We start from the raw sequence: 24,157 nt of genomic DNA, 5'->3' as shown, positions 1-24,157 counted from the left end.
CCAAGATGTTACTGCATTATTTTTATTTCATCTTAAAAACAAATTCTGCATTCACAGATTGATATCAGATGAAAACAGAAAGTGTGTCACTGGGACCAACAGGTGACAGCTACAAGGTAAAAGTGAAAGTCACTCAGTCGTGTCCGACTCTTTGCCACCCCAAGGACTACACAGTCCTCGGAATTCTCCAGGCCAGAATACTAGAACGGGTAGCCTTTTCCTTCTCCAGGGGATCTTCCCAACCCAGGGATTGAACCTAGGTCTCCCGCATTGCAGGCGGATTCTTTACCAGCTGAGCCACCAGCGAGGCCCCTGCCAGCTGAGGGAAGGGCAAAGGCCACGGCCGGCAGAGACGGACCTGCAGCTGCAGGGTGACTTCCGAAGGAAACGCTCGCTATTTCATCTGGTTTCTGAGAGCACTGATCCCAGAACAGATGACTGTCATAGACAGAAAAAGTCCCCTCTTTCTTATGTGGAACAGCGGACGTCTCGATCGGTGCCCCCCTCAACTGCTAAGCTAGAGTCTCGTGCCAGCCCCAGCGTCTTCTGCCCAGGTGTGGACCTGAGATGATGCTAACTCCATCCTCAAGTGGCCCCAACACAAGCCTGATGGGGACACGAGTGGGTCACCCGGTGGGTCACGTGCCCAGTACCTGCAAGGTCCCAGCAATCGTAAGGGCTGAATAAACAACTGCTGAATAAATAATATTAACAGACCACTTGAGCTCTCATGTATCATCACCATCACTGACACGCTGACCTTCTAACTTGAGATGTTATTTTAAGGCATAGATCCGACTCGCTGTCAGGAAACATCAAGGAAGTTCATTTTAAGATAGTTACCTGTTTTCCCTGCGCCTTCCCTTTGGGGAACCTTTTCATTTATGGAACCTGAAAGGGGACAATAAGGGATGAAATTATTCTTGGCCCTCAAACGGTCACCACTAACTGTTATGCAGATATTTCATTACATTTTGATTAATTCGCAGGGCTTTGTCGCTTTCTAGTTGACGTATACAAGCTGCCCAGTGCCCTGGGTGACTCTGCCATCTGAAACCACAGCCCAAAACTAGGAAACATGATATCAGCTCCTCCTTCTATGGCTGCCTGGCTCAGGACGCATGTGAGACCCTCTAGGTACAAAATACAGCAGTTTCTTCACCTGAAAAATATCATAAGAACCTTTTTAACATACATCATGTGGAGGTAGTAGAGTGGATTAGACTTTTTAAAAACTTTTAAAATAAGTTTTGCAACTAAAAGTCAATAAAAACTCTGGCTTTAGCTGAATTCTGACTTATGGAAAACTGAGGAACCATTTTTTCATAAGGGGAGAACAGGAAATAGAACGTTAACTCAGTAACTTAAATAACAGCGTGTTAACAGTTATGCTGCCCTGAAAAGCTCGTGTTTCGAACAGGGACGCTGGCCTTCTTCCTCATTAGATGGACACTGTTTCGGCAGCAAGAGTCTCACCTCATCATCATTAGACCTACTCCAAGGAATAAAGAAGTTCTATCCCACATTCACCTGGGGTTTATCTGCCCATCCCCTTCAGAACATTCCACCCAGAGTCATTCAGAGCTACCCCAGTCATACGCAAGGCTAGACTCTGCAGACAAAACATCTCCTGAAGTGAAACTTGAAATTCATGGCCTGGTTTTTTTCAGTTTGGAATTTGAAATACAGACCCGCATTTATACTAAAGACATAAACTTGAGGACATTCTTCTTGGAAGCATGACAGTTCCACAGCGGGAAGTTCATGAGCAGCTGGCTGTGGGCAGAGGTCCTGGAGGACAGGGCATAACCAGGGGCATGGCTCACCCTCCCCAAACCCTGACGGAAGAGGCGCTGCAGGGCCGGCCCCCACACTCTCAGCCGAGTGTAGTCAGCAGCTTTACAGGAAGGAGCAAGACCCCCCGGCGAACTCTCACATGGCCTAAGTCGGGCTGCAGCAGCCACAGCCCCCTCCCCTCCAGGCTGCTCCTCGGGACGCCTGGACCACAGGCCCTCGGAAATGTGCCCGGTTGATAGATAAAAAGGACCAGGATCTTCCTGGCCCATCCATTTGCACAACTTCCCAGCGGTGGCTGGGACCATGCGGTGAAACGTCACCTGCTTTTCAGGGACAAAACTCAGGGTTTCCCGTCTGGTGAGAATCCCGAGAGAGAAAGCGGGCCCCCTGTGTGGCCGCTCAGAGCTTCCGGGATCCCGTTTTGCTCGGTTCTCCCTTCGTACCCTCTCTCCACAAATCCAGATTTGTTAACAGGCTTAAGTTTCTTAGTCATCCGTTTATTTTTATCATGTGTTTCTGCAGTCAATGACTCAAAAAATGTTTTTTGTGCTGACTGGGAAATGACAATATTTCGATAATATTTCTGGACACAACTATGAAGGTTTGACTATTCTGAGCTAAATGCAAACAACCCAAATAATAATCGGAAGTCCCACCCCCACCCCCAGGGAGCGTCTCAACTGAATTAAGGTAGTATTTTTGCAATCTAGGGCCTGCAGTCTCCAAGCTGCTGGTTCGCAATGTGATGGGCATCTGAGGTCTGAAGAGCACGTTTAGAAAGTATAGATCCGCTCCCTCAGACGCCCTTTCTCTCTCTGAACCAGCCCGTTCCCTAATGGCTCGTTCATCAGCCACCCCTCCAGATTCAACCAGTGTTCACTTAAATCCACATGAAGTGAACTCTACCTTGTTCTTAAGAGGTGGAAATACTTTTAACACAGCATCAAGTGTCCCTTGATGACCCAAGCCAAATATTGTCCTGCACAGGACTGGGGGGTGAGGCCAGCAGGGCACTGACTTCCCGTCCAGCTGCCTCTGGACAAAAAGACCTCCCCCCGCTCCCCGCCCCACCTCCCCGGCACCCTGTCCTCCAGGACCTGGGGGCGGCTGAACGCGCGCTCCTCACTGCAAAGCCGCGATGCTAAGTGGAATCCAGGAACCCAGAACCACAAAGCCACTCTTTTCTTCCATTACGTTTTTCTGGAGGTAAGAATTTGCCGAAGAGCTCCCAAGAGCAGGTGATGTTCCAGGATGGAAGTGCAACAGACGGGGCCTAGGAACATGAGTGTGGACGGCAGTAAGCAGCTCTGCAGACCACGGCTGGCTGGCGGAACCTTCAGAGAGGAAGACTCTGCCCCTCAGATTCCTATTTCAAAGGACACGTTTGAATTCCTTCCACTTGTGACATCTCATTCCATTTAAATGCTATTTTTAAAGGGTGGCTGTTTTGGCAATTAGGGTATGCATTTCTGGTGGAGAAAACCACAGAAACACAATGTGAGGAGCCGTCGATGGTTCAGGGAAAGAATAATGAGCCTGTAGTCCCCGAGCCCTTGGTTCTAATCCAGCTACACTCGGCAACACCAGCGTGCAGGCAAAGCAGCCAGAGGAGGTGCAGCGTTTGCTGAGAGAGCTGGTGGTCCAAGACAGCTCCTTTCACAGGCACTAAATGCTCTCTGGGCGTGACTAAGGGAGGAGGGTCTGTGATGTGTGCGGCCGGAGGAGCCGTCAGAGGGTTTAATGAGGTCAGCGCACTGCAGGCGGGCACTTGCTTAGCAGGCGATTGATGGTCTTTCAGAGCGGAGTTAAACAAGCGGCCTGACTTATCCCTTTCTGGAATCCCAGGAGCAGAGTCACACCGTCACGTGGCTTTGCTACAGCCAGAGAGAGGGAGAGGGAGAGGAAGAGAGCGGGAAGCAAGGAAGGAAGGGAGCAGGAAAGAAAAGAAAGGACGAAAAAGGAAAGAAGGAGAGAAAGAGGAAGAGGAAGCGGAAGAGGAAGAGGAAGGAAGGAGGGCAGGCATGTAGGAAGGGGGGGAGGGACAGGAGGGGGAGGGGAGGGGACAGGAGGGGGAGGGGAGGGGAGGGCAGGGGACAGGAGGGGGAGGGCAGGGGAGGGCAGGGGACAGGACGGGGAGGGGAGGGGACAGGAGAGGGAGGGGAGGGGAGGGCATGTAGGAAGGGAGGGGGGAGGGGGAGGGGAGGGACAGGAGGGGGAGGGGAGGGGGAGGGCAGGGACAGGAGGGGGAGGGGAGGGCAGGGGGAGGGCAGGGGACAGGAGGGGAAGGGGAGGGGAGGGGAGGGCAGGGGACAGGAGGGGAAGGGGAGGGGAGGGGAGGGCAGGGACAGGAGGGGAAGGGGAGGGGAGGGGAGGGGGCCAGGAAGGGAGGGGGCCTGGAAGAGCCCAGCAGCTCAGCTCCCCTTCCCTTCCGGATGGGTGGTTCCTTCCCACTGGGACTGCCGACCCTGAACTCTTGGGAGCAGAGGTGCATGAAGCCCCGCACCTCAGCCTGGTCTCGCCGTCCTGCTGGGCCCTTCCTCCAGGCAGGAACTCCTGGCTTCTCCCAGGCGCTGCCTGGCTGCCCTGCCTCGTGCTTTCCGGGCAGGACCCCGTGCAGGTGACAAGAACGATCGTGGGAAGGAGGGGGGCCGGGCGCTGCGGGAAGCAGGAAGAGTGTGGGGGAGAGACGGACCTTGCCACCCACCAGCTCGGTGCCCTGGCAGGTGTGCCCGCCTGCCCAATGCTGAGTCTCCTCCTCTCTGCAAGGACAGTGTGGGGATCACCTGCCTCTTGGGCAGCAGGAAGCCCGCAGAGAAACCAACACACAACAGAGGCCTCGGGAGTGGCTCCCTTAAAATACCCAGGACACTTGGGTGTCTGTGCGCTCCTTTTCCTCCCGAAGCCTCTCCCCACGTGCGCACGTCTGTGCATCGAGAGGGTGACAGCCACTCTCAGCAAAGAGCAGCCCTGGCTCCACTCAGAGTGAGCGGCCAAAATGTGCCGCCACCGGCAGGACACCCGTGTGAACCGGCCTTTCTGTGGCCACTTTCACTCGCCCGCTCACGCAACAAGCTCAGGGGATGCAGCACAAAAAGCCCCGCCTCCTTCGGGCTGAAAGGCACTAGGCAGCAATTACCCAAACAATTCACATGCCGCCTGAGTGCGTGGCGGTGTCTGCACAGTTCCTGGTGTGTGCCGGTCATCATTCTATGAACTCCACACACACACTAAGCCCTCTAATGCCAACAGCAACCCTGAAGTGGGCACCCCTGGTAGGCCCAGTAAATGAGGGCGCTGAGACCCCGAGAGCAGCCTAACAGCCAAGGTCACTGATCAGGAACAGCAGAGCTGGGGTCCGTGCCCGCAGTTTTAGCCCACAGAGGAGCTGATGTGGTCTGAGCAGCCGGGGCAGACCTCCTGGAGAAAAAGGGAAGGAGGAAGGCGCAAGGCAGAGAGGATGGCAGAGGGACACAGCACCTGCCCGGGAGGAGAGGGTCCCAGGGCACAGCCGGTGCCCACAAGTGTCTCTGCCACGTCCTCGTCCTTCCGCGCATCGTCTGTCTGCGAGGACACAGCCGGCAGGCGGCTCTCCACACCACGGCCTCTCAGACACCAGCGTTGGGACGGCCTGAGCTCAGCCTGAAGGGTCCTACACCTCCAGGCGCTCTGACGGCTCTGTTTGACCCCAGACCCACTTGCCCACTCTCAGCTGCTGACAGGCACAGGGGCTGGAGCGCAGAGGCAGGAGCCCGCAGGGGAGGAGCGGGCGCTGGGCACCGAGGCCGTGGCAGAGTCGGAGTCCCTGGAAGGCAGCCTTTCATGGGGTGCTGGGGGCCATCATGCAGTCAGACCAGCATGCACAGTGACGCCACCAGGCTGGCGTCTGGTAGACTGCTGTGGCTCCGTGCCCCCGGCTACCTCCCGGAGTGGACAGGGTGCAGCTCCATGAACGTTTGTGTCAGAGCAGAGGAAGACCCAGAAGTCAGCACCGCAGGGACCCTCCACCTGCCTGCGAGACAGCGTCGGCGCAGCCCCAGGGCTGACGCTGCCCTGGCCTTGCCTGACTGGACCGCAGCAGCCAAGTAAGGTGAGGCACTGGTCCGTGACCCCCCACCCCACTTTCCAGATGCCTTCAGTGTTCACTCACATCCTCACCAGCTATCTTCCTTGGCAGGAAGCACCCACAAATCCAGTTTCACTCCCCAGAGCCCCCGATACAGAGCCTGCCCTCCAGAGTCTAAACCCTTGAGAACAGACTCCAGGGACCCTGCTATGTCCTGGGGTCACCCTCCAAGGCCAGAGGCGGGGGAAGGGCTCCGAGAGAGTGCACCTAGCCAGGCAGGGGGTGAGCAGCCTGACCTACAGGGCAACAGAGGCAGGGTGAGCTGGAGCAGGTGCCAGGGCCCTGCTCCCTCTGCCAGCACTGAAGTGGGCATCCCCGGGGGCGGGGCATCCTCTGGAGCTCACCCCCGCATGCCAGCCCGGGTCAAAGGTGTGTGCCTCTCTGGAGCCAACACAGGGGATCTTGGGCCAGGACCCTGCAGACCGCCCACCCGGCCCCGTGCCAAGGGCCGTGGGCATCCCTGTAAGACCCAGTGCCCCAGGGTGAGTTCTGCCTACCACCGTGGGGGTCCCTGCAGCCACCTGCGCCTTCTCAGCATCACCTGCTGGCTGGACGTGCAGCTTCCCTCCCAGACGGCTGAGGGACTCGGGCAACCCTCCTGCTCAGCGCAGGTCACGTCCTGGTGGTGGGATCACGACAGGCCCCAGTGGACGGTCAGGTCTCCTCGAGGAGAGACCAAGCCGGGCCCTATGTCCCTCACTCAGGGCTGGGGACAGGTCACTGCAAGGTCGGCTCTCAAGCAGGGGGCCCACTGCCCAGGAGACCAGCATCCTCACCTGGAAACTGGTCAGGAAGGCAGGACTTCGGACTCCCCTCCAGACCCCCTGGATCAGAAATTCTGGGGTACAGCCCCAGAGTCTGTTATCCAGCTCTGTGTGGACTGAAATTTGGGTTCCAGAGCTCCGAGGAAAAGGGCTTGGCCTGGGCACTCTGCAGTTGTTATTAGCAGTGTTGTTACTAATGGATTCTTTCTGTTACCATGAACTCATCTCCGTCTTGTCTGTCAAGACCCCGCGGCTCCCTCGACCTACCGCAACATCTCCTGTTTTCCTATTTTTACACTTCTGTGGACGCAGAATGCAAACAAAGCAAAACAAAGCTGGCCTGTTTCCCCACAGTGAGCCTCTGAGAAGCTGACGGGCGGGAGGAAGGCTGGAGCCCCATCCCGAAGGGGAGAGGCTGTGGTGCTGGGCTCCCTCCTCTCGGCTCCTTTCTCTTCCCTGGTGATGCTGCCTTTGAAAAGCTGGAATTCCTGGTGAGACAGCGTTAGATAAAAGGGATGCTGAGCTCAGCTCTGAGCTGAGCGTCCTGACGTCCCCCATCTGAGAATGCCCTTCTCTAGATGGTAAGAAAGGAAATACAGAAATCACAATTGAAAAAAATTTAGAGGTTATTTCTGATTTACCTTCCTCAGTGTCCTCTTTAAGGTCTGAATGTTACATACTGCAGTGGCCGGAGAAAACATTAGTCTCACTCCTGCAGAAAGGTCACTCATGGTCAATAGTATCATAAATCTTTCCAGTGTTTGACTACTGGTATTTAAAAGGCGCTGTTGAAAAAAATGTACTGTTTGCTTAAAAAAAAGAAGAAGGAAAATACATACACTTCTTTTAATTCAGAGATACGGTATACCTCTGGAAGAGATAACCCACTGTTCTTTGTATAGAGGTATAGAGCCTGAGACCAGTGAGTTCTAAAAGACTTCTTAGTTTATCTTATAAAGTTTTCTTAAGTATTTAAAAAGATGAGAAAAATCCATTTATGGCCTAAGTGTGAAGAGGACAGCTTATAGAAAACTCTTAAAGTAATGAAGGAAGTGATAATAAATTAGCCACGAAATTAAATGTATACTGAAATATTCAATACAATAATAGAGTTGATTGTTATACAAACCATGAGATACCAGTAAGTACACTTTTCCAGAGAGGAAACATAATAATACCAAAATGTTGCCCATTGGGTAGATAAACAAGGCCAAAGCAGCCTACACTGGAAAGGAAAAGACAGACAGATGGACGCTCCCAGCACCAACCCCAGGCGCGGCCGACGCTGCCTCCGCAGAGCTGCCTCCTGGCCGGTGCTGGGCAGACACTCGCAGGGAGGTCCTCACGCTGACCCTCAGGCTTCCCAGGCTTCCTTGGCACAATAGCCACACACTGTGCTCTTTCCCTTGAATGCTTGACTTAATCTTTTAAAAAATTCTTCAGTGTTCTGAAATGTCCACAATCTGGAACTTTTATTGGAAATTTTGCGTAGCTCATGTGGTCTATATCAAATTGCTATTTTTTTTTCCTCATCTTGGACGTAAATTTCCTAATACTTCAAAAGTCATCATAACAGTAGGTGTTAGAAGGTGAAATAATACACATTTTTCTCTGAAATGTGGCTTCATTAGGGAAATGGACACGGGTTGGCAGCAAAGCCCGCCCCACCCCCGGGGCTCACGTACACTTGAAAAGCAGGCCCCTGTCTCAGTCCATTTCCTACTTCCTATGACAGTTGCTTGTTTTCACATTTCCTTGCCAATAGCTATTGGAATATTTTATTTCGACAACTATCATTTTTCAGGAAGAGAATTGTTAAGCCTGAAGAAAAAGCCATTTTGAGGGAAAAAAAAAATGTTCCCTCTGATCTGTAACCTTTTCCATTCAGCAAGCAACTTAATGCGCACTTGAATTCTCATAAAGAGACACTTCAGAAGCACAGCTGTGTTGTTGATTTCAGTATTGGGGAATTCAATTGTTCTGGATGTTTCTTTCAAGTTCCTCAGCTACGCAGGGCCCTTAATTTAGTGCCAGGGAAATTCATTCATGAAACAAAAAAACAAACCCAGCTTCTCTTTATAAAGTGAAAGCTTTCAGAGATCAAAAAGATGACCATACCGACGGGCAGTTCCCCGTTCCAGGCAGAGGCCGAAACTTGAGGCTTCACGGGGAAACCCAAAGGCTGTAGCGCAATCCGTGCAAACATCCAGAGAAGCGACTCAGTCTACTCCGAGCGTCTCTGTCAAGTGTGAGCGGGCCTTCCGAAAGCCGCATCGGGAAGCCGGTCTGAGAAGCAGCGGCCGGCACGCCCGTGAGCACGGCACACTCGCAGGCGGCTTTCCATCGCTAAAGCCCTGCACCCGAAGGAAGGGCCCCTCAAGCGCGCCTCGTGGCCAAGGCCAGCGGAGCAAGGCTTCCACGTCGCAGGAGCCGCTGTCCCTTCCGCTGACTCAGCGCACAGAGGGCGGGGCGGGGCGGGGCAGACTCGCCGGCCCCTCACGGGAGCCTCTCTGCCACAAGCCGAGATGCCTTCCTTCAAACACACACCTCAAGCTGAGCTACACAGGGAGGTTCTTTGGACATTGTAACGTGAAGAGCTCCTACGAATAGGCTCAGCTTCCAGTGTCTTCGGCCGCTTTGTACTCCTGCCAGGAGTAAGCTCTTGGCTCGGGTGCACTGTTTCAGAGGAAGATGAGATTAAAACCCCCGAAGCTGTTTCCAAATAATCCAGAGCGAGCCGACTACAAACAGCCTCCCTCGGAAAGAAGCCCTTTGTTTCTAAGCTCATCTCCTGCCTCTAGCAATGTGTGTTTTCAAACCTTCAGAAGGAAGAAGAAAAAGAGAAAACTCCTGCAGAGGACACTCCAGGTCAGCTGTGCCCGCATGGAGACCCAGAAACCCGGCCCCACAGTGGTGCCAAGGATGGAGGAAGGTTCAGTGGGTTCCCTGGGGGTGGCCGTACATTTCTGAGCATCCCTGGAGCAAGCGACGCCCCACCCCCGGCCCCGGCCCTGCAAACCTGGGGTCTAACCAGCAGGGCTAGGGGAACCATCTCCAAGCCGCAAGCAGGACCACCTGCTGTCAGGCCAGGCGAGGCTGGGGATGCGTCTGGATGCAGCTCAAAGAGCAGTCTTCAGTCCTGAATGCCTCTCAGGGTCACTGGAGCTGGCCCAGAAGTAGGGAAGGACTTCCGCCCTCCTCACATTCCCCGCCCAACTCAGGAACCAACACGGTGAGGGACAGGAGGTTACTGTTCAGTCGCTCAGTTGTGTCCAGCGCTTTGCGACCCCATGGACTGTAGCCTGCCAGGCTCCTCTCTCCATGGGATTCTCCAGGCAAGAATACTGGACTGGGTTGCCATTTCCTTCTTCATGGGATCTTCCTGACCCAGGGATCGAACCTGGGTCCTGAACTGCACTCAGAGTCTTTACCATCTGAGCCACCAGGGAAGCCCGTCCGACTCTTTACGACCCCATGGACTACAGCCCGCCAGGCCTCCCTGTCCATCACCATCTCTCGGAGCTTGCTCAATCTCATGTCCGTTGAGTCAGTGATGCCACCCAACCATCTCATCCTCTGTCGTCCCCTTCTCCTCCTGCCTTCAATCTTTCCCAGCATCAGGGTCTTTTCCAATGAGTCAGTTCTTCTATCAAGTGGCCAGAGTATTGGAGCTTCAGCTTCAGCATCAGTCCTGCCAGTGAATATTCAGGACTGATTTTCTTTAGGATGGACTGGTTGGATCTCCTTGCTTATAAGCGCTGGGAGAGAAACTGTTCTGCCCCTTTCCTGTGCCAGCCAACATGCCCCCCTTTTCCAGGAACCCCCTCCTCTAGACATCTCCCCCCACCCCCATTATCCTGGACGGTGAGCCGCCCCCTCCCCGAGTGCCTGCGGCTTCCGCACAGAACTCCCAGGCCCCCAACAGGGGTGTCAGCAGAGCTCTGAGCAGACGTGGGCACCTGGCCCAGCAAACGCTTGGTGAGTGCTGCTCATGGAGATGGTCATTAATAAGAAATGAGGAGTGGGCTTCCAGGGAGGGAGGGCAGAGTGAGTGTTTTCTGAAGGACAAGACCCACGGGATGGACCACCACGATTCACTGAAGGGACGGCTCTGATCACGTCCTCAGGGGTCTCAGCCGGTGAATGACTATTTCCAGGAAGCAGGAGTCCACAGGGGCTAAAGGGGCCGATTTCTCTCCAGGGAAGCCCTCTGCCTCCTGTAGCGTGAGCTCCATTGAAAGTCATGAGCCCAAAGCCAGAAGGAAAGACAAGGCTGGTCGCCCACTCCCGAAAGCTGTGCAATTACCCATCAGCTCCCGACTGACAGCAGGCAAGGAAGTGAGCTGACTTGATGGAAGCTTATGAAGGTGGGTGAGGGGTCCCAGGGTCACGAGGAGTCACCGTGGTGGGGTGGAGTAGCTCCTTCCCCAGCTGGGAGTCTCCCGAGAGGCCAGTGAGCAGCTCCCTGGTCTGTGCTAATGAGCCCAAGCATCTCTTCCTCTGCTCACTGGTCCTTTTTCTTTCCTGAAAGTCGCTCAGTCGTGTCTGACTCTTTGTGACCCCGTGAACTACGCGGTCCATGGAATTCTCCAGGTCAGAATACTGGAGTGGGTAGCCTTCTCTGTCTCCAGGGGATCTTCCCAATGCAGGGATCGAACTCAGATCTCCCGCATTGCGGGCAGATTCTTTACCAACTGAGCTATGGTCCTTAGGGTTTCCTCATTTATAAAATGCTGACCGTTCAAGACTTCTGACTTTTTCTGCTAGAGCGCCTCATTATTCCAGTTTTCTTATTGATTCATAGGAATTTGGGTGCTTCGCATTAATGACTTAGAAACACATAATTGTGAAATAAAAGAATCCTTTGGTTTGAAGGTCTTTCGGGGAGGAGTGGCCGGGGGACATGGCAGGCGGGCCCCTCTCCTCCACTGCAGTCAGCCGTGAATGGACATTCCCCGCCCTCCTCACAGGCTGCTGACACGTGTGTTTGCACCAACTCATAACACACACACATACGTGCATTCTAAGAGAGCATTAGTGTTTACTGCTAAGTTTTAACACCTTTTTCTGATCTTCAAATTTCTAGAGAAAGTGCTTCTGTGGTAAGTGTGGTGTGAACTCCAGGGTCAAAGACCACTGTTGGATGCTGGTGTTTACCTGATTGTAATAAACTGGATGGAAATCACATCTGTCCTCTACAGAGTGGACCAGGCATGCCAACCAGAGCAGGTGTCAGCCAGCATCCCAGGGGAGGGAGGAGGATGCTCCCGGGGTGTGCGGAGGGAGCCCGACCAGCGGGCAGGCCCAGTGTCAAGCACAGGCTCAGCAAAGCGACGCCCATCACCACGACCTTCCACGTGGTTGGTGAGGAGCTATCTACAGCTGGGAAGAAGCTCTGATACATCAGCAAAAGCCCAGCATAAACTGTGTGTGTGTGTGCGACCCGTCCTCCCCAAACTCCCTGGCACGGCCTCCACGCACGTTCTGAGGACAGGCGCCTGCTTCTCCGCCCACGTTTCTGCAGAATAAAAGCGTGAATACTGCTGGGGATTAGTGGAATCTTTTCATAACTCTGGCCAAGCTGCAAAACCAAGCCACGGAAGTGAAAAGGAAGATGCTCCTACAAGGAGAGGCCAGGTCTCCAAGGAGCCTGCCCCACCCACACCGCACGTGTCCTCAGAGACACCCCTCCCTGCCCCCGTGGCACTTTCCATGCAATAAACACCAGATTCGGGAAGAATCTTACTTCCATACCCATCCCTTCAACCAAAATATCCACATGGACAGTGGAAACAATGGAACACTTCTATACAGTAAAATGTGGCTGCTACCTGGCTGGAAAAATCAATATGAGTGAACAGTAGGGTGTTTTGATCCTAGAAATGAAGTATTACGGGGAAATTACAAGAAACCTGGCCAACTTCGTTCATGGTTTTCTAAGAAAGTGCTTTCAGACACTACTTAATTTTTCAAAAGGTGTCACTAACATCACGGAAACAGGTACATCTTCTGCTTTCTCCTTCATAAAATAAGGCTCAACACGACTCAAAATGCTGGTACCTGGTTGAAATGAAATAAGCATTTGCGAGCATCTCTCAGACTGAGGGACACAGAGGCCAACTCATTATGCTAATTGTTTTTTCTCTTTCATTTACTCCGTGAGTTTGTAAAAGAATTATTAGGTGCAAATATTAGCTCACTAAAAACATATTTTCAGCAATTTTTAGGTATTGGATGACATAACTGTTTTAAAAATAAAGATACTTTAATTCCACATTATGCACACCCTCTGGCTTTTAAGTGATGACCAGTCACTTGAAATATTAGGTTTTGTGTTTCTGTTAATTACGCGTGTCATCATGGTGAAGCAGTTATGAGTTCTGACCAGTGACTTGGCTCCTGGTATAAATGTCTGAACCATGGGCAGAATTTCTAATTATAAGATGCCTGCTCTTCAAACAGAAAAGAGGCTTGAAAGTAAACTCTAAGTACAAATGCCTCAACATTTTATGTGGAAATTCAGGAAGATGTTTCGTATTGTTACATAACATGTGTTTTTCCTTAGTGAGTTTAATCCAGTATGGTCGTGACACACGGATCACAAAGCGTCTTGGTAAATGGTCTGACGAGTCTCCATCACCAATTAATCAAAACTCAAGCTGCAGACCATTTTCAAATAAAAATGATCTGAACCATTTATAACATTTTGGTAAATTATTAATGGAAAACAGACCCTTTTATAGATTATTCTCCCGCCAGGGTTATTACCTTCAGTACATCAAGCCCACTTATGAGTAATAAAATAACACAAACAAACCATCTGGAAAGGGATCTGTGAAGAATGATCTGCTTTTTCTTTGCAATCATATACATACAAACCCAGAAACGCTCGCTTCTTTCAGCCAACGAAAACATTTGGTCATTTCTGCTGTTGACCACAGTCCTCGCGGCCACTGCTAAAAATTACGAATCCCGAACTGCCATAACCTATGCTGGTTCAGAACCAGGTCTTCCACTTGTTTAAGCTTTCTTGAAAACAAAGGTCTCATAATATCTTGGGCTTTGTCCAGTGACGCAAATGTATCCCAATATTCCCCATAATCCCACCTAAACTGACTTCCTTTGCGGTTACGAGCAGACATTCGTGAGACAGTCGGCAAACAGCCAGCAGCACCAGCCGCGGGTTCACCGCGTGAGCTGAGTGAGACCTACCGGGACAGCGGGGTGTCTTGTGGGCCACGGCGGTGCCGCTGATGGGCCTCCCGTTGGGCGTCACGCACCAGCAGTACCCCGTGTAGCTGTGGCACTGGATCTGCGGGGGAGGGACAGACAGAGCGATCAGTGCCCGCAGGGGCGCCCACAGCTCCTCCCGGCGCGCCAGGAGGCCCAGGGCTTCCTGAGGGTTGCGTCTGGACACCTGGCAAGGGACCCCGTGGTGCCCTGGACCTGGATCTGAGGGCTGAAAGGAGCTGGGCTGTTTGCACCCTACGCCGGTAGTGCCGGCCCGTCACTGTTCAGAGTCTAATCCTCCACCGGCCCTCATCTTACAGGAGGCGGTCCGAGGCACTGAGCAGTCAGGACACTTGCTCCGGGTCTGCCCATCGGCCCGAAGTGGAGTTGGGGACAGGAGACGTGTCCAGCTGCCAGTGAGATGCTCCGTCCTGGCCCCACCTGCCCCCCACCGGCCAGCCTGAGTGGATGCCACCCACAGCTCCAACCTCCCTCTGTCTCTCTCCTCCCTGAGTCTCCAAAGGTCAAGTGATTGCTGTGAACAACGCACAGAAGTCACATTATTGGGTGAATCTAACGCGAAAGTCGCTCAGTCTCTCTGCAACCCCATGGACTACCCAGCCCACGGAAGTCTCCAGGCCAGAACCCTGGAGTGGGTAGCCTTTCCCTTCTCCAGGGGAATTTTCCCCACCCAGAGATGGAACCCAGGTCTCCCGCACTGCAGGCAGACTCTTTACCAGCTGAGCCACCAGGGAAGCCTGTACTATTGGCTGGCTCACGACAGACCCCATCTCGTTTGCTTTTTTTCCTATCAAAAGCTAATATGTCAGTTAGCAGCGCTTCTCAGGAATTCATTTCCTTTAATACAAAATGACAATGATAATATTGACCCGTTCCGGGTGGAGAACTGGGTGATTAGACGCTGCCGCTGATGGACAAGGTGACCGCGGGAAAGGAAGACGGTGCATGTGACCCTGACCTGTGACCTGGCGGGTGCCCCTCCAGAAGCGCCATTGCACTGGGGCTGGGGTCTCTGCTGTGAGCGGGCCGGCGGGACCCCGTCCGCTCCCCAGGACAGGAGCGCCCGCTCCGAGGAGGGAGCCCCGCCCCGCAGGGGAGAGGCCGCCCACCTGGCTGTACGTCCCGTCGTCGCTGCACTCGGGGATGAACACTTGCCGCAGCTCCCTGCGGGCCTGCTCCTGGGTGTACTTCCTCTCGGCCACGCACCTGGACACGTCTGCGGGGAGGCACAGGGCAGGGCGGCAGTCAGGTCCCTGGAGACGCCCAGCAGAGGTACCACGTGGGCGGCCGGGCCGCAGGGGCCTCACGGGGTGGGTGGCTGCAGGCGGGCACCTGTCAGGGCGCCAGTGTCCCTGAGGGGAGGCCAGACCTGGCAGATAGAGTGGGGTGTCCTCCACGCCCAGGGAGCCAGGAGACCACGTCTCCGAAAAGCCACTGGGCTCGACCGTAGGGAGAGGCGGACTCTACTTCCTGGACAGCGGAAGTCGGATGGTACCCCTACGGGCCATGGACAGACTCCAGGACCCAAGGACATCCTCCGGAGTACACGGACAGGCCGTGTACCACATGGGGGCCACGTCTGAGAGCTATGGTGAGAATCAGCCCAGGGACACTGGCCCGGGCGTGGGAGGGCAGGCACCCCAGAGGCACAGGCCGTCTGGCCTGCGGCTGCAGCCCAGGGGGCACGCCCTGTCTGTGTCCACCCTTGTCCACCCCGCAGGCTCTCCATTCTGCATCTGAGTTTCTCAGCATCTCAGAGTGACACCAGCTCCTGAGCTCCCAACCTCAAGTGGAAAATCCAACAAGATGTCAGATTAAAAAGCCGAGTGTCTTCACCAGCCCTCCTGGCGCACTGAGCACAGATTTCCACACATTCTCAGTGAAACAGCCACTGTGATGACTGGACGGAAAACACGGGGTTCCTCCTGTTCCTCGGGAGGACGCCCCTGGGACCCCATAAACTAGCAGAAAAGGGAAAGACGGGCAGGCCCCACCCAGCTCCGGACGCAGGTGTCAGGAGACACAGCCGCCGAGACGCACCGTGGAGATCAGGTCACGGTGAGGAAGGCGGCCCCCACTCACCTGCTGCATCTGAGCTGGGCACCAGAGCCTGCTCACCCCGACGCTCATCTCGGAAGCCTGGCACGAGTTACGGGGGCTGGGCTGAGCCCCAGGAAGGGCCCATCGTCCCAGGACCAGAGGCCAGCTGAGTCTGTGTCCACCATGGAGAAGGCCACCCCTGGGGCCGCCTCCACCAGTCTCCCACCCGGGGCCCGCACCCCGAGCACGGGGCTTATTTCTGCGGACTGCCAGCCCATGTAACTCACTTGAATCTCACAAGTCGAAAAGAATGGCTTTCCCCATTTTTCTTAAGTGTTTCCAGATTTAAATTACAAGTTGTCTAGGTCTGAAAGGCCCTCTGGACGCTGAGAGATACTGCTTCAAACGTGTCCACCGCCCAGCATTTTTAGCGGGTGACTCTCTGCTTGCCTGGGAGTAAAATCTCCTGGCTGTGATGAGACGCCATCTGGGGCCCAGCTCCAGGCTCAGGGCTCCTGCCCCGCAGTGCCGGGCCTGAGCACAGATGCTGCTGCTGGGGGCCCTCATCTCGGACCCCAGGCAAGCGCCGCGGCGCCGCCCCTTGGCACGACGGGCCTGTGTGCCGGGGGTGCGTCGATGCGGGCCTCATGTCGTGATCTGCATTCCTGCCAGCACTCAGCAACATGTGGTTTTAATGCAGCCTGTGTTTTTGCTGAGGAGAAAACACTGCTGTGGACTTCTGTCCTCATTTTTTTAGTATAACCTGTGGTTTGACTGTCTAAAAGGAAAAGCGATACGGTTCCCAGCCTGCAAGCTCTCCACGAGGGTCCAGACGAGTTACAAATTACTCCCAACAGCTGAACTCTGGCAGAACACGGCACACACACATACATCGGTCAAAGAACCCAGAGGCCTCGCTCCTGTCTCCGATGCCGTCTTCAAAAGCGGGTGCGTTTGCCACTGATCGGGGAGTTCTCAAACCTCTTATGTGGACAGAGCGTTAAATTCCGGTTTACGCTGGCACACGGCTGGTGACCCAGGCACGGGGACGCAGGAGGTCTGTGCAGCAGGACACGCAGGGCCCGTCCCTGAGAGCAAGCCTCTACCTGCCCACCAAACCAGGGGGCCGCCTGCTGGACCACCTGCCGCACCCCAGATGTCTAAGTCGGGCGCAGCGGCTGCACTCTTGAGAAGGGTCTCAACCGCAGCCCACCACTCCCACCCTACTGAAATGCGGGGCCAACTCCCGGGGTGTGTTGGCTCGTTTTCCTCATTGTTATCTCTCAGTTGCAAAGTAAAAGAGAGTCCTTTCACAAGCGTATCTACGCATCAGAAGACGCCAGTCACACAGGCCATCATGCCGCAACACTCGCTGTGAACCAGAAACAAACAGCCACGTTCTAGAGCAGTTATTCCTAAGGATGCTGTCCTTTGAACAGGAAGCAAATCATTTCCTACTTTGCTAAAGTCACTCCAGATCAGATTAAGCGATTACGGGAAGAGACACATTTGCTGCCCATTTCATGCAGAAGAATTCTGGAGAGCAGTCACAAGGGCCCGAGGAGGCTCAGCCAGAACGCGGTCGGCGCACTGAGTTTACAGGCAGCCCTGAGCTGGACCACCCCAGGCCTCGGCACTCTTTTTGCGGGGCCCCCATCCATCACACACACAGGACGATGCTGAAACATGACCCTGAAGAAAGGGGATCGTGTTCCCTCTAACTCTTCCTAGGTGAGTCCTCACCCCAGAGAGAGCCCCCCAGCCAGCTCCTTACTGAGGAAGGAGCTCGAGGGGATATGGAATTATTTACAGTCCATCTATGAAATCTATGGAGAAGTGACACTGAGTAATTTTCTGGTCAACAGACCTGCTGACTCTGGACACAGCAGGGTGACTACGTGTTGGTGTTTCTGAGCATCGGGGGGTCAACGTTCTGGGGACACAGAGTTCTCTCCACTGGGTCCCCGTGGCCAGCACAGGGCCTGCATGGACCAGGCTGGGGGCCAGTGAAGGAGCCAGCTCTCTGTTGGTAGCAGCCGCAGAACGCTAGCCCGAGGGTGACTGGCTTCTTACTTTATTGGCATCCAGTGAAGCAGATCTTGTATTTCAAAAGTTGTACCACTTTACCAACCTGTCATTTTGAAGGCCAGACTCAGAAAAACGGAGAACTCTGTGCTGCGGTCTTCTTTGGCATAAACGATGCGGAGCACCGGGCTGTGACACAGAGCCAGCAGGACGCCAAGGAGGCTCCTCGTCTGCCCGCCTGCAGCCGGCCAGCAGGCAGCGCCGCAGCAAGAGCCCACACATCCTTCGACCAGAGGGAGCGGCTCAGAGCCGAGAAGAAAGGGGCCCAGTGTCTATCTTAAATATGTATCATCATTGTAAACGCACAAAGAAAGAAACAAACTAGACAGGAAAACCCAGGGTGCACAATTGGGGTGGCGCACAAACATGAAAGTGCTCAGGCGTCTCTGACATGTTTATCCAGGACACAACCGATCAGAACCGGCTCCGTGAAGACTGACCACCGCGACTGTCTGGGCATCACACCAGCATCCCGTGCAAGCGGTCTCGGGATCCTTTTGTGTGAACTTTGGCCTCGACCTTTGCGGGAAGGGGACAGCTGAGGCTGCTCTGCGCTCACCCAGCTCCCCCGATGAACTCTTGGAGGATACAGGTGTTGCTGAAGCAAACACAGAAGTGTTTTTGTTTAGTTTGGGGTTTTTTTACAACATTTCACAGAGTCCTGTTGTATTTCTGATTCTGGTTTGAACATGAGAGCAACGGCCCCACCTCTTGTGTCTGCTTTCATCGAGAGGGTGCATCTAACACCAGACCTGGGAGAACCCCGTGGAAGGTTAAGGCCAACAAGCCTGGGGAGGGCTTCTGCAAGGGACAAGTGCTAGCCTGATTAAACCGACCTGGAGCCACGCGTGTAACAGGCATCTCAGAGCCTGCCTGCGGTGCGAGGAGTCTGACGAGACATGGCAGGAAGTGAGGACACAGGCCTGGCCAAAAGGGCCTGGCAGAAGAGACACACACACATACACACACACACACACATACACATGTTCTTGCAGGACACTCACGGAACCTCCCTACACGGAGGTGCCTGCCCACATACACGCAAGGACGTGAACCTGTGCACACAGACACACACATCACACACCTGCGGACTCCTCCATAGAGAGACTCTGCTGAAGAAAATGCTGGCAGGCCAACACTGACTTCAGCTCAGTTCAACTCAGTTCAGTCGCTCAGTCGTGTCCGACTCCTTGTGACCCCATGGACTGCAGCACGCCAGGCCTCCCTCTCCATCACCATCTCCCGGAGTTTACCCAAACCCACGTCCATTGAGTCGGTGATGCCATCCAGCCCTCTTATTTTCTGTTGTCCCCTTCTCCTCCTGCCTTCAATCTTTCCCAGCATCAGGGTCTTTTCCAGTGAGTCAGCTCTTCACAGCAGGTGGCCAGAGGATTGGAGTTTCAGCTTCAGCATCAGTCCTTCCAATGAATATTCAGGACTGATCTCCTTTAGGATGGACTGGTTGGATCTCCTTGCAGTCCAAGGAACTCTCAAGAGTCTTCTCCAACACCACAGGTCAAAAGCATCAATTCTTCGGTGTTCAGCTTTCTTTATAGTCCAACTCTCACCTCCATACATGACCACTGGAGAAACCAAAGCTTTGACTAGACGGACCTTTGTTGACAAAGTAGTGTCTCTGCTTTTTAATTTGCCGTCTGGGTTGTTCATAACTTTCCTTCCAAGGAGTAAGTATCTTTTCATTTCATGGCTGCAGTCACCATCTGCAGTGATTTTGGAGCCCCAAAAAATAAAATCAGCCACTGTTTCTACTGTTTCCCCATCTATTTGCCATGATGTGATGGGACCAGATGCCATGATCTTAGTTTTCTGAATGTTTAAGTTTTAAGCTAACTTTTTCACTCTCCTCTTTCACTTTCATCAAGAGGCTTTGTAGTTCTTCTTCACTTTCTGCGGTAAGGGTGGTGTCATCTGCATATCTGAGGTTACTGATATTTCTCCCAGCAATCTTGATTCTAGCTTGTGCTTCCTCCAGCCCAGCATTTCTCATGATATACTCTGCATATAAGTTAAATAAGCAGGGTGACAATATACAGCCTTGACGTACTCCTTTCCCTATTTGGAACCAGTCTATTGTTCCATGTCCAGTTCTAACTGTTGCTTCCTGACCTGCATCCAGATTTTTCAAGAGGCAGGTCAGGTGGTCTGGTATTCCCATCTCTTTCAGAATTTTCCACAGTTTATTGTGATCCACATAGTCAAAGGCTTTGGCATAGTCAATAAAGCAGAAATAGATGTTTTTCTGGAACTCTCTTGCTTTTTCCATGATCCAGCAGATGTTGGCAATTTGATCTCTGGTTCCTCTGCCTTTTCTAAAACCAGCTTGAACACGGACTTAGAGCAACCAAACTGTGCCCTGGTCCTGGGCACCGTCACCAGATAACAAAGCCTCCCTGGGAGGTAGAGGGAACTTCAGAGGCCCTGCCTTCTTCCAGGGCAGGTCATCTGAAGCCTAGGCAAGCGGTCAGCAATGCAGCTTCCAGTCCGTTTCTCGGCTCCCCAAATGCAAGCAAGGGTTGCTGACCACCACACGTCCGTGATCAGAAAAACCTTCAGAGAGATAGACTTCCTTGTGTTCGCCTGACCCAACCCCCTGTTTCAGAGACGAGAAGTCAGGTGCAGCCCGCCAGCCTGGCCTCTCATCCTGGTTGCATGGTTCCCTGACCTCTGGGAGCTCAGGGTGTGCAGAGGCCAGGACCTCGCCACCCCAGCCCTATCCCTGCCCATGTGGAGACCCACAGCGGCTCCTGCCCCGGACCGGGGCGGGGAGGGAGGCAGGTGGGGCCACGCCAGTGCTGCTGGGCTGCACGCCTGCGGCGTTCTCAGGCGCAGTGTCGTGCGTTTTAGTAAAGTCACAGTGAAAGCACCCGGAGCACGTCAGAGAGGGGCTGAGCGGCGCTCTCAGGCCTGCAGAGGCCCACTGGAAACCTCGGTGCTCTCCACGTGTGCGGCCACACCTTCCACAGAGTGTCCAGAAACAGCTGGGCCTGAGCTCTCCCTGCAGGACCAGCAGAGTCCAGGTCCCACCCAGGTCAGCAGGACGTCCCCCGCAAGTGGCCCGGGTCATGTGCATGAATGCAGATGGTCCCGTGGACCCAGGGCCCAGCCTGCCCTGAGCATGCCGAGGTGACTCATCACAACACCCAACTCGGACAAAGGGCCCGTAAGCCATCCCAAGGCTTCTAGACCAACGGTCACTATTTGGCCAGAGTGAACGCCCAGGTGGGTATCACTCAGGTTTTTCACAGGGAGAGAGTGAGGGGTCTGGAAGTCATCACAACCGAGATGGCGTGGGGTCCATCTGCGAAACATTTCAGGCCCCCCGTGCTCACGCACTGATGACACTCATGCCCACCGAGACCCCAACACGGGCAGCGGTCACTCTGCAATGACCATCAGGACAGCACTTGTGAGGTTCGGGCAGTGGAGGAGGGCGACAAATGTCAGGCATCACCCTGCGACAGTGTCCCTCTTACACATCCGTCACTCAAAAGACCCGGGTCTTAGAATCTCCAGGAAGCTGCTTTTGTCAGAATTCTTTATGACAGTGTTTCCAGAAATCTCAGAATATTTCCAAGATCTCCTGGCATCTTTTCTTTTCCTTCTTTCTTCTGTTTTTTTTTGTTTTTTTTTTTTTTTAATGCCAGAGATTTTCTTGAAAAGAAAGACAGTCCCAATGGTCTTAGATCAAAAGAAAAACATTAATGAGTTTGCTGGGTTCTAAAAATACAGACTCCACAAATTTCAAAGAAAATACGAGAAAAACCTATCGGTGTAAACCACTGCACTTCTGTTCCAGGTCAGCAGAGCATAATATGAAATGCAAAAAGCATTTTCATCCAACTTAACCAAATACTGAAATATTTCAATCGTTCCCAAACTAGAACATCCAAAAGAGACCGGCCCATGAAGCTGTCACCCATCAAATACACGGAAATGTCCTCAGAACACGCAGCTTCACACTCACCAACTTGATACTTGATTCACCAGCCAATTTCAACACCGGGAACAATTTAGGGCAAACGTGGATGGGTCTTGGCGTTCCCTGCGGTGGAAGGGCCTTTCAGCCTGCTTCTCCAGCGCTCGCCGTCAGAGCGGGACACACGCGAGCTGGGCTGGTGCGGAGTCTTGCCAGTGCTCTTGGACAGAGCGGGACAGCAGCACCCCAGCTGCCACCAGGATGCCCGTCCGCCCGCCAGCACCAGGGCCCTCCTGTCCACACTGAACCCCCACCGTGTGGCCCAGGGCAGGCTGGGGGTGTTAGATGCCGGACTTCGGGCGACAGGACAGGGAAGCGACCTGAGAAGCAAGCCAGCCGGTATGAGGGGCCCATCCTGTCTAGGGAGGTCCCGCTCCCGCTCTGAGCCCCTTCCAGGGAGAGGCTGCTTATGCAGGAAAAGTCTGGTGCAGATGGGAAACTCCTTCTCTGTGGCCCCCTACAGACCATACTCAGATCGCCAGACTCAGAGACAGGGGCTGAGAGCAGACGCCTCAGAGCCCAAGCCTGCCCCCAGGTCTACCATGTCAGGGGTCCCTAATGCCCGCTCATTTCAAACTGTGCTGCACAGCCAACAAAGCCTCTTTGAAGTGACTTTATATGTTTGCTACCCCCAGTAGCTGAAGCACCAAATGAACTTGATCTTGAAATTCACAGGTATTTTTACATTCTCTTTATTTTAATCCTTTTGATTTGAATTCAACTTGATCTTAAGAGATAAGCCCTGTTTTCACCTTCATTGCTGTTGTTCAGTCGCTAAGCCACGTCCAATTCTTTGCAATCCCACGGACGGCAGCATGCCAGGCTTTCCTGTCCTTCACTGTCTCCCAGATCCATGTCCATTGAGTCAATGATGGTATCTAATCATCTCATCTGCTGCTGCCCCCTTCTCCTATTGCCTTCAATCTTTCCCAGCATCAGGGTCTTTTCCAGCAAGTCAGCTCCTCTCATCAGGTAGCCAAAGTACTGGGGCTTCAGAAACAGTTCTTTCAATGAACATTCAGGGTTGATTTCCTTTAGGAAATTGTTGTTGTCCAAGGGACTGTCAAGAGTCTTCTCTAACACCACAGTTTGAAAGCACCAATTCTTCAACGCTCAGCCTTCTCTATGGTCCAAATCTCACATCCATACATGACTACTGGAAAAACCATAGCTTTGACTAGCTGAGCCTTTGTCGACAAAGTGGTGTCTCTGCTTTTTAATACGCCGTGTAGGTTTGTCACAGCTTTCCTTCCAAGGAGCAGGTGTCTTTCAGCTTCACGGCTGCAGTCACAGCAGTAGTTTTTAACTTTCTTCTCCCTTATCGCATTTTTTGTCATAAATTTATGGCATGAAATTTCTTCAGTGAGGTGTGAGAATTCCAACCAAGGGAGTAATCCAGAAAAATCAGGCTGGATCCAAACACAAGTGAGCTACAAATGACGTTACCGAAAGGCCATCTGTGTTTAATGCCAACTTAACCTCCTGCCCAAAAGTGATGCAAGGTGGAGACTCTGCAGAGTTCCAAGCGTGAGGTTTGGGAGAGTCCACCCTGACAGACGGACCTAGACAGACAGAAGGACAGATGGGCCTCTGGCCTCAGCGTAATTAATCCCTCTCAGACGCCCACAGAGACCATGGCCAACACAGAGGTTTAATATGGCAGCTTCCTCAGAGTCCTCCAGCTGAGAGTCTGATTGGAGTTATCACCAAGAGGATATCTGATGGGGCTGTCTAAAGGAGCAGGGCACCAAAGGGGAACATAAACCTCAAGCCTCTTGCCACAGCACCTGTCCTCACGCGCTAAGCCAGCACAGGCCACTGTTTCTAGAAACTTCTCTGCAGGGAAGATCCCTTGACACTTGAGTCTATTCTTGGGTCACTTCTCATTTCTCAGCACAGATACCTGAGGTGTGTAATGGCCATCAGGGCATAAAGTTACATCCAAGTTTCTCGCAGAATGATGTGTTTAGGGCACACTAATCGAACGCGGGAGGAAGGTAGGTGCTGGGCTGCCCGATGCCCGTGGGCAGAGGGTCCCATGAGGTGCCAACAGGAGAAGCACCCAGGTGCAGGGAAAAAGGCAGCTCCGCCTCCGTCACG

The 24,157-nt window shown here is 53.5% G+C and overlaps 1 protein-coding gene across 2 annotated transcripts in view; it reads right to left on the bottom strand.

The window, feature by feature from the left end:
• Positions 1-24,157, bottom strand: part of SMOC2 (SPARC related modular calcium binding 2) — a 163,067-nt gene that overhangs the window by 85,160 nt on the left and 53,750 nt on the right. For both annotated transcript variants that reach the window (XM_018053484.1, XM_018053485.1), the window contains exons 3-5: positions 15,045-15,151; positions 13,897-13,996; positions 844-891 (exon numbers count right to left, since the gene is read on the bottom strand). In XM_018053484.1, the coding sequence (XP_017908973.1) occupies positions 844-891; positions 13,897-13,996; positions 15,045-15,151 (255 nt within the window). The remainder of the gene's footprint in view (positions 1-843; positions 892-13,896; positions 13,997-15,044; positions 15,152-24,157) is intronic.

The sequence above is a fragment of the Capra hircus genome, chromosome 9, assembly GCF_001704415.2.
Source record: "Capra hircus breed San Clemente chromosome 9, ASM170441v1, whole genome shotgun sequence".
NCBI lineage: Eukaryota > Metazoa > Chordata > Mammalia > Artiodactyla > Bovidae > Capra > Capra hircus.
The sequence above is the reverse complement of the archived record's forward strand: the minus strand, read 5'-3'. Positions and strand labels throughout refer to the sequence as shown.